Source organism: Megascapheus bottae, chromosome 25 (genome assembly GCF_031878675.1).
Source record: "Megascapheus bottae isolate mThoBot1 chromosome 25, mThoBot2.hap1, whole genome shotgun sequence".
NCBI classification, from domain to species: domain Eukaryota; kingdom Metazoa; phylum Chordata; class Mammalia; order Rodentia; family Geomyidae; genus Megascapheus; species Megascapheus bottae.
Genome location: NC_143533.1, coordinates 22,280,077 through 22,293,173, shown reverse-complemented (window position 1 = coordinate 22,293,173; position 13,097 = coordinate 22,280,077). Strand labels below are relative to the sequence as shown.

Sequence of the window (13,097 nt, the reverse complement as noted above, 5' to 3'; positions counted from 1 at the left end):
AACCCCAAGCTAGCCAGGGCCTTAGAGGAGACTGAAGGGGTCCGCAAAGGCTGCTGTTGACCTTCATACACAGGCTTCTGCATATGGACTCCGTATATGGGCAGGAGCAGCAGCGGAGCTATTTTTAAAGCTCCAAGGTGGAGCGGGATTAGCATTCTCGACATGCACTGGGCCCGGGCTTCACTGCAAGTCAGGAAGCATCCATGAACGACAGAATGCCTAACACCTCCTCAGAAGGAATGTCACAGCACGGACAGAAAAAAAAAGCCAGGCTCTCCCTGACATGAGACTTAAGAAGAGAACACTAAATTCCACAGAACTACAGTGAACCCTGAAAAAGCACTGAGCTCTTCTTTTCTTTCTTCTTTGCACTTGTTCCTTCCTCAAATGTTTCCTCATTTCTTTTTCTTTTTTTTTAATTGAGCAAGACCTCCAATTGGGTGGAGACCTTTCCTACTCTTGGGCAATGTGTTTCTAAAGGGTGGGGTCTGCTAGTGGACTTGCCTGGCTTTTTATTTGTGATTATTTATTACAGAAAGATGACTTTGGGCTGGGCACCATGGCGCATGACTGTAATCCTAGCTACACAGGAGGATGAGATTTGAGAATCAAGGTTCAAAACCAGCCTGGGCACTAAAGTCCATGAGACTCTTATCTCCAATTAACTACCAGAAAACTGGGAGTGGTGCTGTGGCTCAAGGGGTAGGGCAGTAGCCTTGAGTTGAAGAGCTCAGGGACAGAGTTCAATCCCATGACACCTTGCCCCCCACACACAGAAGGATAGATATCAGGGTATGGTGGCGCATGCCTATAATTCCAGCCACTCACGAGGGAGAATTAGGAGGATTTCCAGTTTGAGGCTAGTCTAGGTCCAATTATGTCTAGGTGAAATTATGGAGAACCTAGTTTTAAAAACAAAAACAAACAAACAAACAAAAACGCTCAAATGATAGAAAAAGGGGCGCGGGGAGAGGAGTGTAGCTCAAGAGGTAGGGCACTTCCCCTGCAGGTGTGAGGCTCTGGGTTCAACCCCTAGTAGTTTAAATCATTACATTTCAGTAGAGAAACCACTAAACCTCAGAGCTCTTGGAAAAGAGTATCTATTTTCTTTGTATTATTAATTTCTTTTTGCTAGTCCTGGGGCTTGAGCTTTTGTGCCCAAGGCTACGGATCTACCACTTAAGTCACAGCTCCACTTAAGGCTTTTTGTGGTTAACGAGATGAATGTCTCATGGACTTTCCTGCAAGGCTGACTTCAAACTGTGATCCTCCGGTCTCAGCTTCTTGAGTAACTAGGATAACAGGTGTGAGCCACCAACTCCTAGCCCTTAAATCTCTTCTTTATGGCACTCTGAGCGGGATTAAAATGTGGACACCTTTGCTTTCCCTGGGTGGGCCATGGATTCTGCAGAATTACACATCTATAAATAGATCCTCCAACAGCTCAGACCTGCCACCAACTAGGTGACATCGACATGGCTTCAAAATGTCACTTCAATAGACGTTTCAGCTTTTTAGGGTTTCTGTGGAGTGTGTATTTTCTAGAATACACAGAATGACAGATTAATAGCCAGGAAATGAATGACAAGCCAGGAAGTAAGACCCTCAGCAGACACCGTCTACTCTGGATTCTGTGTGAGTACTCTGGACCAAGCAGGTTGATTCTGTAGATTTGGAATGTGAATTTTCTAACACATGGGCTATGAAACTCAGGGCAGTCTCTTCACCTTTCTGGGCAACAGGCTTTCCTGGATAAGCTAAGGAGGAAGGGGGCCTGTGCGCGGTGACTGATGAGACCAGACAGAGCAAGACATGCAATGCAAACTGGGTCAGCCTGGCAGGACTCTTGCCTGTAAAAGGAAAACTGTATGAAGATAAGTACTCCAAAGTGAAAAAGCTCCTTGTCCTTTTAACCACAAATAAGCTCACAAATGGAAGGTAGAATGGTAGAGAGAGGGCTGGACGTATGGCTGAAGCAGCAGAGAGATGGCCCAGCAAGCACAAGACCTGAGCTCAAATCCTAGTACCAAACAACAAAGACCGAACTACAGAGAGAGGCCTAGAGGTGTCATTCAGTGTCTCTTGCTTACTATGTACAAGGCAGCTATAGGTTTGGGTTCCAACACAATTTAAAAAAATGCAAGTACAGGGGCCTGGAGTTTAGCCTAGTGGTAGAGTGCTTGCCTAGCATGCTTGAAGACCGGGGTTCAATTCCTTAGTACCACATACATAGAAAAAAGCCAGAAGTGGTGCTGTGGCTCAAGTGATAGAGCTCTAGCCTTCAGAAAGCCTAACAACAGTGCTCAGGCCCTGAGTTCAAGTCCCAGGACTGGCAATAAATAAATAAATAAATAAATAGTACAAAATCCAAAGGGAGAGCTATCAGTTCCCCACTAAGGGCCCTGTACTCAAGCCATGCCTCTTCTCCTGTCCCTGCAGCTTGGCCTGGAACTCCCCATGTACCATAGCCCTGACATGCTGGAGCTAGAAGTTTCTGTGCTTCAAACATATTTTTCTTTGTGAAAAGGAACAAGTCAGACACTATTCTTAGGAACTGGGGGGGGGGGAAAGCCAGCCTTTTCCTATAAGTAAGCTCAGCAAATTTGATGCCCCCTCCCCCCGCCCCCGACACACACACCCTAGCACAAGGGTTTTCATTGTGCAGTGTGAGAACACAGAGCAGCAACTGTGGCTCTCTCCATGTAGGCTGTGCAGTCTGTCCATCTCCCTGCTCTACCGGGATGGTATGTGATACTTCCAGCCAGTTCCCTGCTCTGATTTACAGAGACGACAGAATAGTTGTATCTTTTGTCACCTGACCCTCAGCAAGGACTAGGAAATTAAAAATGCCTGTCAGCATTAAAAAATAGACACACACACACACCCAAAATAAATAAATAAACCTCTTGAGATTTGCCAAGGCTATCAGATGAGCTACCAGCTTTGGTTATTAAATAGTGTGGGCTGTTCAACATTCTAGAAGTTGACTTCAACCACACCAGCTGTCAGGGGGTCAGTTGCTGCATGGGCAAAAACCAGACTTCCTGTTATCAGGCATTAGGCCCAAGGCAAAGCATGAAGGAACAATCCCTTTAGGAGAGCTGCAGATCCATAGATCAGCAAAGCAGTTAGTACAACTGTCCTGCAGGACAGGAACAAAAGCAGCCATACATAGTTCTGGACAGGAAGCAGCTGGCAGCAGGAAGACAGGATAAAGGACGGTGACTCACAGAGCACCATGAGACAGAATGTATATGTTCTCACTGGGAGATCTCAAGGAAGTACAGTGGAATCTAGGAGATGGTGGTCTTGTGGCTGGAGCAGTGGCAGCCAGAATGTGTTCTTTTGATTTAGGAGAGAGGCTGCTATGCACAGGGCCACAGAAGACAGCTGCTCCCTGCTTTTCCTGCACAGACCAGACACCAGCTGCTGTGAGATGGGAGTGGGGGGGGGGAGATACAGGAAGGAGGGGATGTCTGTGCTTACTGTAACCAGAAAACCAAGGGTAGGGTGTCACCAGTGGCTCTAGAGACCCATCCTGGAGTGGTCACTAACAGATGAGTCAACCCTGGAGGGATTGCTTACCCTATATCTTATCCCTCAGGGAGCCTGAGGGACCTCAGGACCCCAATCTCATCATCAAATCCCTGGAGAGCTTACACACATGTGTACACAGGCACACAAGTGAGGCAGAAGCCCTGGGGCAGGGCCTGGGAAAGTTGCACTGGTTAAAACTCTTGGGCGCTTCTGAGGAACTGAGTGCCGATTTCCAGCATTACGAGTAATACATAGATTTTCTAAGGAATTACTTTTTTCCTCTACTTTGTCCTGGAAGAGTGATGTGATCTATGTTAGAACTTGGCTGCCATCTGACCTCTATTCAGTTTACCAGGCACACATGTCTGGGGATGCTAGGAGGCTCAGCTGTAAGACTGGGGAGCCCCCGAGTGATGGCAAAGACTTCAAACCACCCCAGCCTCCAGTGAACATTGATTCTCAGATCTGTCTTAGGATTACAGCCGCGAGCCACTGTTGCCTGGCTGCAAAGCTCTACTCTTAACCCAGCACACACTCCAGCCCCGAGGGCTGCGGGAATGGAGCCTGCCCTTTCCCCACTCCTCTCCCTTTGGAGAGGAGGGCAGCAGACTTGCAGCACAAGGGGGCTGTCCAGGTGCCCCCCATCCCTAGCTCACCTTGGCCAGCCTCGCTCGCTTGATGAGGTCGTTGAGTTTGCGCACGGCAGCCTTCTGGGGCAGGCCCTGGATGTCTCTGAAGAGGTCCTGGGCTTCAGCCTCGAAGAGTCGGCGGTTGTCTGTGTTCTGCAGGGGCTGCGCCCAGAAGGAGCCGATGTAGACGCGCAGAACTTCGGGCGTGTTGATGACTTTTCCCAGCGACCACATGAGAGCCCCGTAGACCCGCATCAGCTGCTGCGTGTCCACCTGGTCCGCCTTGTTCAGCACCACTCGGATCTTGTCATCCTGGCCCCGGAAGGCCTTGATGGCCTCCGAGAACTCATCTGAGATGTCTAGCTTGTGTGCGTCGAAGAGCAGGATGATCCTGTCCACCCGCTCCGCAAACCACTGCAGGACCTGGCAGAAGTCATACCCTGGGTGGAGAGGAGGGCACAGCATCACACCACATAGTCCAGGGACAAGCACGCCTGCAGGAGGCTGCCCAGGCCCCATGACCAGAAGGTTACTTCATATGGAGGTCAATGTCCCCCGCCCCGGGGGTGGCTGGAGGCATCCTGTGAGTGGGGGAACCTGGGGACCCCTCTCAGGGAACAGAGTGGGCAGTACACGAGGGTAACTTCAGTAAGTCCTTGTGATTCTCGGATGTCGCCCAGCACAGTCTGTTGGAACACTGTGGGAACCGGCTAGCGATTCCATACAACCATAGACTTCCAGCCAGGAAGCTCTTATTTCTGACAAGCACCACTTTTTGGACAGAGACAGAGAGGAAAGAGACCGGAGAGGCCACTTAGAAGACTTTGGGGCATCTGGCAAGCTTGGGAGAGGAGAAACCGCCTTCTTCGAATCCAAGTGTGTCGTGTGTTGGGTCAAGGATTGGCCCAGGCAAAGTTGTGACTGCCATTTGTCATCGGAACTTTTTATAGATTAAGTGTGTCCTAAATATTTGTGTTGTGTAAAATGATGTCTCACAGCCATTCTGTGAAATGGCCCTTAGCCAATTTCTTTTTTTAAAATGACCAGGACCATAACAAATTCCACCAACCCCTCTTTGGCCACTTACCAATGCTTCCAGTCAAGTAAACACTCTTCAAGCCCAAGGTCAAGACTCTCAGGCATTTCCCCAGGGTGGCAGGTTCCCACGAGGAGCGAACAGGGCAGGCCTGACTGACCCCCAAGCTTATTTTAATCTCAGGTTCCTCAGCGGAAAAGCCAGCATCTTGGCTTACAATCCTCCAGCTCTTTGCCTCCTAAGTAGCTAGAGTAACAGGTATGGGCCACTGTACGCAGATTTCAGTATTTTTTTTTTAAACCAAAGCCTAGTATATTCAGTTAACAAACTGCTATAGAGCAGTGACAAGGAACAAGATCTTCATTTGTCAACAAAGGTAAATCTCAAAGTAACAAAAAAAAGTGTTAAGTAAAAACATCACAGGTAAGTGCCACACAGTTACATTCATGTAAAATGTTAAGAGTAGAAGTATGATATGGTGATATGTATCTATAATCCCAGCTACTTGGAAGGCAGAGATGGGAGGGCTGTGGTTCAAGCCAGCCAACAAAGTAGCAAGACTCTTATCTGAAAAATGAACTAAAAAAGCAAAAATGGGCTGGGGTTGTGGCCCAATTGGTAGAACACCTGCTCAATAAAGCCACAGTCCAGAGTTTAAACTCTAATAATACTTTCTCCACTCAAAAAATTAAAATGTGAATCAACAGTCCATGGATCTATAAAACCTCTAATGCCAAAAGCATTAATGTCCACCGAGGACCCTGGCTGGTACTGGGATGGAGGGTGCTCGGGCTTGGAGGCTAGTGAGGAAGTAGCTAGAGGAAAATTATCCATTAGGAACTACGAGGTTCCAGGGACGTCTTTGAATAACTAGTGTGACGGGAGGAAGCAGAACCCGGTGGAGCTTATGTCAGTAGGTACTTTGGGTTCTTGCTGTTCTGGCTCTGTCTTGCTGCAGTCCCCTTGATTCTTTGGGAATGAGGAGGACAAATGCAGAGCTTGCAGTGCGGGCCAGTTTATTCCCGTTTCTTTAAGCAGTCAGTTTTGGTTAGAAGAAAATCAAAGACTTACTGAATAGGTGACAGCATAGCATGTAAAGATGTTTTCTCTGCCAGCACACAAAAGGTCTCCAAGGGAAACAGTAAGTACAGCTGTTACACGAGACTGACTTGTGCTCCAGATAGCCCCAGATTTCAGGCCACAGCGCCAAGCCCTCAGTAGCTGAATGAACTTGTGGCTTCCTGGGTGCCAGGAAGCTGTTTGAGACCCACCCACTGAAGGACCTGTTTGAGCTTGCTTTTTCCAAAGCAATGATTGACTCAGACCCCAAGTGCTTTCTCAGTGGATCTCCCTGTGACAGGACCTGGTATCTTGAAGATTTGGAAATCTATGAAAGAAAATGCTGTGTGGCCAGGTATGATGGTTCATGTCTGCAAACCCAGCTACTCAGGAGAAAAAGATAGGATGATTTTTCAGTGCAAGGACAGCCTGGGTGAAAAGCCAGCAAGACCTCTCACCAAACAAGCCAGGCATGGTGTCACCAGCCTGTTAAACACCCCAGCTGTGTAGGAAGCATAGACTAGAGGATTATAGTCTGATGCTGGCTCTAGGCAAAAACATGCGTCCCCTTTCTCAAAGATAACTAAAGCAAAAAGGGCTGGGGCATAGCCTAGCAAATGCAAGGCTCTGAGTTCAAGCCTTAATAGGGCCCAAAAAACAAGTACATGCTATTATTTCAGTGCACACTGAGTGGACAAGTTGGGAATGGTTGGGCCCCCCAAATCCCCACTTTTGCTTTCATTACCCAGATTCAGCTCTCTTTGCTTCGCTACCATGCATCACGACTGGAGAGCCACTGCCCTCCTGGTTCCCCATTTTCACCATCTGCAGCTGTCCCGCCTGCGCCCGCACAGCCAGACAGCACCTTCTCTCCTGGGCGGCCTCGGTTGACTGCTAGGCTGTGACACAACTGTTACACTTTAACTTAAATTTGAGTTCACAGTAGTTGGTTTAAAGGTGTTAAACAAAAGGTTCTGGACTAGGGAACCTTTTTAGCTGAGCCCAAGAGCAACTGGCCTAGTATGCATTATGCAGGTTAGATCCACTGCACGTGTGCACTCAGGATTACACAAGATCCTGTGGCCAAGTCCTTATTCCAGGATGTCCTTCTTGTCCTCAAAGGGAATGCTGAACCCAGCCCCTGGCCACATCCTCTCTCCTTTGGGTAGGAATCTGACTATCCTAGCACTTGGTAGAAACAAGAGCAATGACACAGTTATTTGTCCCTTGGTGACTGGCTGCTGTCACTCAGTGTAATATCCCCAAGGCTATCATGTCATATACCCATCAGATGTTTCTTCCTTTTTAAGGCCTCAGATCTGCTCGGTTCTTTGGGTGTGTGTCTGTGTGTGCAGGGACCAACTGAAGCTTGAACTCAGGGTCTTATGTTCTCACTTGGGTTTTTCCTTTCAAGACTGGCACTCTAACTCTTAAGCCAGGGCTCCACCTCTGGTTTTGTGCTAGTTACTTAGGGGTAAGAGACTCTCAGGTTTGCCTGCTGAGGCTGGTGTTGAATCCCAACTCTCAGCTCTTAGCTTCCTTAGGAGCAAGGATTACAGGGGTGAGCCACTGGTGCCCATATAATTATTATTACTGAATGCCACAGATGTGCATGGAACTGTCCTTGAGGGTCAGCTATAAAGCTCAGGTTCCTAGCCCAGTCCCAAACAGGTTGATGGACACATGGTGCATTGGCACATGGCTAGCCACCAGCCAGCAGTAAAGTGTGAGCCACATCCTTGCTGCAACATCTGCACAAACGGGGCATTCCACCCTCAAGAAATGCTAGAGTGGCAAAGCTAAGGCAGTTGGTGTGGCCTGTGGCTAGAGAGAGGATAGGAATGATTGCCAATTGGCTTGGGTGAAGGGATCCCCACTAAAGATGACGGTGAGGCTTACATGTGTCCACAAATCTGCCACCAAACCACACAACTAAAATGGCTACATTTTATCCTATGTTGTATATCAGTGAAGCTGGCAAAGCAAACATAAACGAGTGATCCAGCAAGCACCCACGGCTGCTTGCATTCATCTGCGAACTGCTGATGGACCAGGAAACTGAAATGAATCTCTGAGGATGACGGAGCCCTGTACCTTGGCAATGCCTGTTAAGGTAGCTGCTGGCAGTTTGTAGGCACAGTGACTGCCTGCAGATCTCTGCTGAAGGCCAAGATTATCAAAAAGAGAGGAAAAAGAAGCTCAGGCTCAGGCCTGCAACCGTAGTTACTTGGGAAGCTGACGTTTGAGGCCAGTCTGGGTAGAAAAGTTTCTCAATACATGGCTGGGACTGGAAGGATCTCTGTTCTAGGCCAACCCTAAGCAGAAAATTTCATGAGACTTTGTTTCTAAAATAACCAGCAAAAAAAGGCATGGCTCAAATGGTCAAGTACTAGCCTCGCGAAGCCAAGGCCTTGAGTTCAAACCTCATTTCTACCAAAGGGAGGGGATGGGGAAGGCACTTCAAGAGGCTAATGTAAAATATGAACTGTCCTGTGGAGAAGGTTAGACCATTTCACAGGCACCGGCCTTCGGTTTAGGTGACAAGAGAGGTGCTCACGATGACAGATGAGGAGCAAGAATGCTGAATGGAGGAGACCCAGGTGCAGTGAGGCAGTGCCCAGGTGCATGCATGTGAACACATGTGCACATATGTGTATGCATGCAGTGCACATGCATATGTAGTTCTGTATAATTACAAAACTATCCACATGGAACTCAATAGGTTTTTCACATTTTCTATTCACTCAAGTCTAGAAATATCAATTTTTGTTTTTTTTTTTTCCAGTCCTGGGCTTGAGCTCAGGGCCTGAGCACTGTCCTTGGACTTTCTCAAGGCTAGAGCTCCACCACTTGAACCTCAGCACCATTTCTGGCTTTTTTTTTTCTATGTATGTGGTACCAAGAAATTGAACTCGGGTCTTCGTGCATGCTAGGCAAGCACTCAACCACTAGGCCAAACTCCCAGCCTGAAATATCAATTCTTTTAAGATGTTCTGAGAGAGAGAGAGAGAGAGAGAGAGAGAGAGAGAGAGAGAGAGAGAGAGAGAGAGAGGAGAGAGAGAGAGAGAGAGAGAGAGAGAGAGAGAGAGAGGAGAGAGAGAGAGAGAGAGAGAGAGAGAGAGAGAGAGAGAGAGAGAGAGAGAGAGAGAGAGAGAGGGAGATATCATCAGTTCAAAGTTAGTTTCTATCTTTGTCCAGAGACAGGGAGCTGGGAAAGATAATCTGTCATGGGAAGATTCCAGCTTGGCATTCCTGGCGCTGCATTCCAGGAACAAGGGGAGGGGGCCAGGAAGGAAGGAGCCCTGTCTACCCAATCAGGGGCTTCCTGTGGAAGCCAAGAAAGGCTTGCCAGGAAACGGCACTTGGGGCCACAGTTGTTCCCTGGCTCAGGTAATTACGGGAGACAGGGGAGGGAGGAGGCAGGGCCAGCGGAAAGCAAATTTGTCAATTTGTTTTGAACAGAAGAGGAGTGTGTGTGGGGGGGAAATCCTTCAATTTCTCTCCAGAGCCAAGTTTCTAATTACCTAGGTTTCAAACACACAATGTGTTCCAATAAGAGGATGCAGGACAATGGGAGGCAGAATCAAGGCCATGCTCTGCTGCCCACTTTCCTCTTGTGCCCGAGGCTGGCCTTGGTCCCAGTGCCTGATTCCTCCTCCTCCTCCTCCTTCTCTTCTTCTTCCTTCTCCTCCTCTTCTTCTTCTTCTTCCTTCTCCTCCTCCTCTTCTTCGTTGTCATCATCGTCATCGTCGTCAGTCGTGGGGCTTGATCAGGACCTGGGCACTGTCCTTGAGCTTTCTTCTCTCCAGACTAGGGTTCTACCACTTTGAGCCACGTCCAGTTTTTGCAGTTCAAAGCCAGTCCAGGCAGGAAAGTCCATGAGATGTTAATCTCCAATTAACCGCCAGAAAACCTTGCTTCTTTGCAAAGCCAGCTGGGCTCCAAGCAGGCCCTGCCCCTGCCTGGTGCTTGTGTGTGGATCTGTCATTGTGACCTGGGGTCTTGTGGCCACCCTTGTGTCCTCCAGCAGAGTCCACTGAGGACTCATTAGAGGCGGCACCATGAATGCTAGGAGGTGTCCCCAGATGTCCTTACCCTGAGGCTCCTGCCTATCTATTCCAGCCCTCAAATGGCTCCTGCTCCTTAGAGGAACCCCCCAAAAGTGTGGAGGCCCAATTCTTCCAGGAAAAATGTGTCAATAAGGTCTCCATGACTAGCTTCCTCCTATGTAGCCTTTTCTCGTGCTCTCCTGTCCCATGCCACAAACCACCTGAGGCCCCAAAGGCACCCTCCACTTCCCTGTCTTTCCACTGTTGTCCAGACTTTTCCTTTGGCCTGTCTCCACCTATGACTCTCCAGGGCTCCGATGCCCGCCTTGTGCCCAGCAGGAAAGGCCTCCCTCCTGCTTCCTCTAGATAGGCCTGTCCTTGGAGCTCCTGCCTGGCACAGCCGCCTGCCAGGTTGGACCACAGGCTGTGGAACAACAGGGCTGGGTTGTGGTAATGCTCTTTCCACACACAAATCCTGCTGCAAGAACTCTATATCACCCCAATCAACTTTCCTCTGATGATATATTTTCTTTCTTTTTTTTTTTCAGTACTGGGGATCAAATTTAGGGCTTTGCAAATGCTAAGCAAGGGCTCTACCACTGAGCTGACCCCATAACCCTTTTTAATTTTTGTTTCGAGACAGGGTCTGGATAAGTTACTCAGGTCGGCAGCGTTGAAGTGTCAATCCTGCCTCAGCCTTGGGAGTAGCTGGGAGTACTGTCCTTTTCCAGCTTGCCCATCTTCCCTCTGTGTGTGTATGTTAGACAGTAGTGGAGTTTGAACTCAGGGCTTTGTGCTCGCTCGGACTGTGCTCTATCACTTGAGCCACACCTCCATTCTAACCATTACTGGTTAATTGGAGATGGAATCTTGTGGACTTCTCTGTCTAGGCTGACTTTGAACCACAATCCTCTGAATTTCAGCCCCAGAGTAGCCAGGAGTAGAGGCATGTCCATGCCTGGCTTCCCTCTGTATATTCCATTAATTTTCCTTTCACGCACCATACTGAGTAATGGTATATTTATTTGGTGATTAGAAGACAGCAACCCCGCCAGGGTAGAGACTACTCTTCATTCTGTTCGCCACTAGACACACAGGATCTACTGCTTAACACAGGACCAGCAAACAAACAAACGAATTAAAGGTAGAACTAACATAGGACCCAGATGCTCCACGTCCGGGTGTTTGCTGAGAAGTCCACCTGGATCATCTCCAAGGGCCAAGTGCAGCCCACGTCCCAGCAGCATCGCTGAGAAGCTAAGAGCTAGAAACAGCACAGGTGCCCACAAATAGGTAAGTGGACACAGAAAATGGGGCATGTCATACTGTGGAAAAGTATCCAGCCTTTGAAACGGAGAGAGTTCTGCAATACGAGCTATCTTGAGGACATCTGATTGAGGGAAATAAAGCAGGCAGAGAAGGCCAGCCAGATGATATACAGTGTCAGTTTTGTGGGGTCTACATTAGTCAAGTTTAAGACCTGCCTGAGACAGGAGTGCTGGCTGTCCAAGCTTGGGAATGAGGGCTGCTCATGAATGGGGGGGAAAGGTCCAGCTGTGCACGAGGAATGAGTCTGAGAGATCTGCAATGCAACAGCATGCCCACAGTGAACAAACAATACTGCATTAAGCTGGTGAGGGCTGGGGGCTCGAGGGCGGGCACAAGACCCAATACTGCTCCCCTCCCCATTTTTTTTCTTTTTTAGATAAGTGGGAAGTAGGGGATAAAACTGCTAAGAGGGTAGATGTCACATTCAAGGTTTTTGCTACAGTAAAAATGAAAATAAGATACATCCGGATTAATCAAGTGAACGAACTTGAACAAGTATAACTTTAAGTTGGGCACTGGTGGCTCACATCTGTAATCCTGGCTACTCAGGAGGCTGAGCTCTGAGGATTATGGTTCAAAGCAAGCCTGGGTATTTCTAAAATAACCAGAAAAAAGCTGGGCTGCAGGCATGGTTCAACTGTCCATGGATCAGCAGAGCAAGTGTAAAACCCTGAGTTCAAACTCAGTACCAATAAAAACAAAACAAAAAATAAAATGAACTTGTTTTTAGAAAGTCAGAAGGATTTAGTTGCTTAAACAGTTCTAAAATAAGTTGTTCTAGAAAGGCGGTTACCAGCTATAGGAAGTGCAAATCATCTCAAAATAAACATCTAATATCTGAGATCACATAGGCACACATTCTACAGAGCCACTTCAGTTAAACATGGGCGAGGAGTCTTGGCATTGTTTCCAGGCTGCGTTTACTTTGCAACTGGAAAAGTCTGTGTCTGGACATTTTATTGTGGTCCAGAGAAAAATGACAGCTAAGAGTAAGCAATGGCAGCAAATATTTACTGAGTTCCTCCATTCCTGCCTCGCCCTGAGCTGGCTATCGGTATTATCTGGGGTCCTCCACCATGCCTGGCGTGGGTGCCATCAAACACACTAAGATACACAGCCCTTTCCCAGGGGAGCCAGAGTTCAAATCCAGCACCTTTACCCTTTCACCCAGCACCATGGGCACCCTGGAAGGCACTTCTTCGTGATGCGTGGCTATCCAAGTGTTCTACATTGAACAGAGATCATTTTTACATAAAAGTGAAAAAGTAGGCATGTTATATGTTCATTGCAATACTCTGGAAGGCCAACATTGCAGGGCGGGGAGCTGCTGAGGGGTAGTGCAGGACCCCTGGATGCGGGGTGGAAAGTGGCGACATTCATCCTCGTCCAGGAAGAGCACATGCCGTGGTCATGTGTGATTGCCAGATGTGCACACAAAAATCCTGAGATCTTTTGGGG

At 48.2% G+C, this 13,097-nt stretch overlaps 1 protein-coding gene across 1 annotated transcript in view; it reads right to left on the bottom strand.

The window, feature by feature from the left end:
- The window catches only part of Ehd4 (EH domain containing 4), a 47,751-nt gene that overhangs the window by 10,797 nt on the left and 23,857 nt on the right, over positions 1-13,097 (bottom strand). Inside the window, exon 4 of the mRNA XM_090318564.1 lies at positions 4,194-4,606. Within this exon, the coding sequence (XP_090174690.1) occupies positions 4,194-4,606 (413 nt within the window). The remainder of the gene's footprint in view (positions 1-4,193; positions 4,607-13,097) is intronic.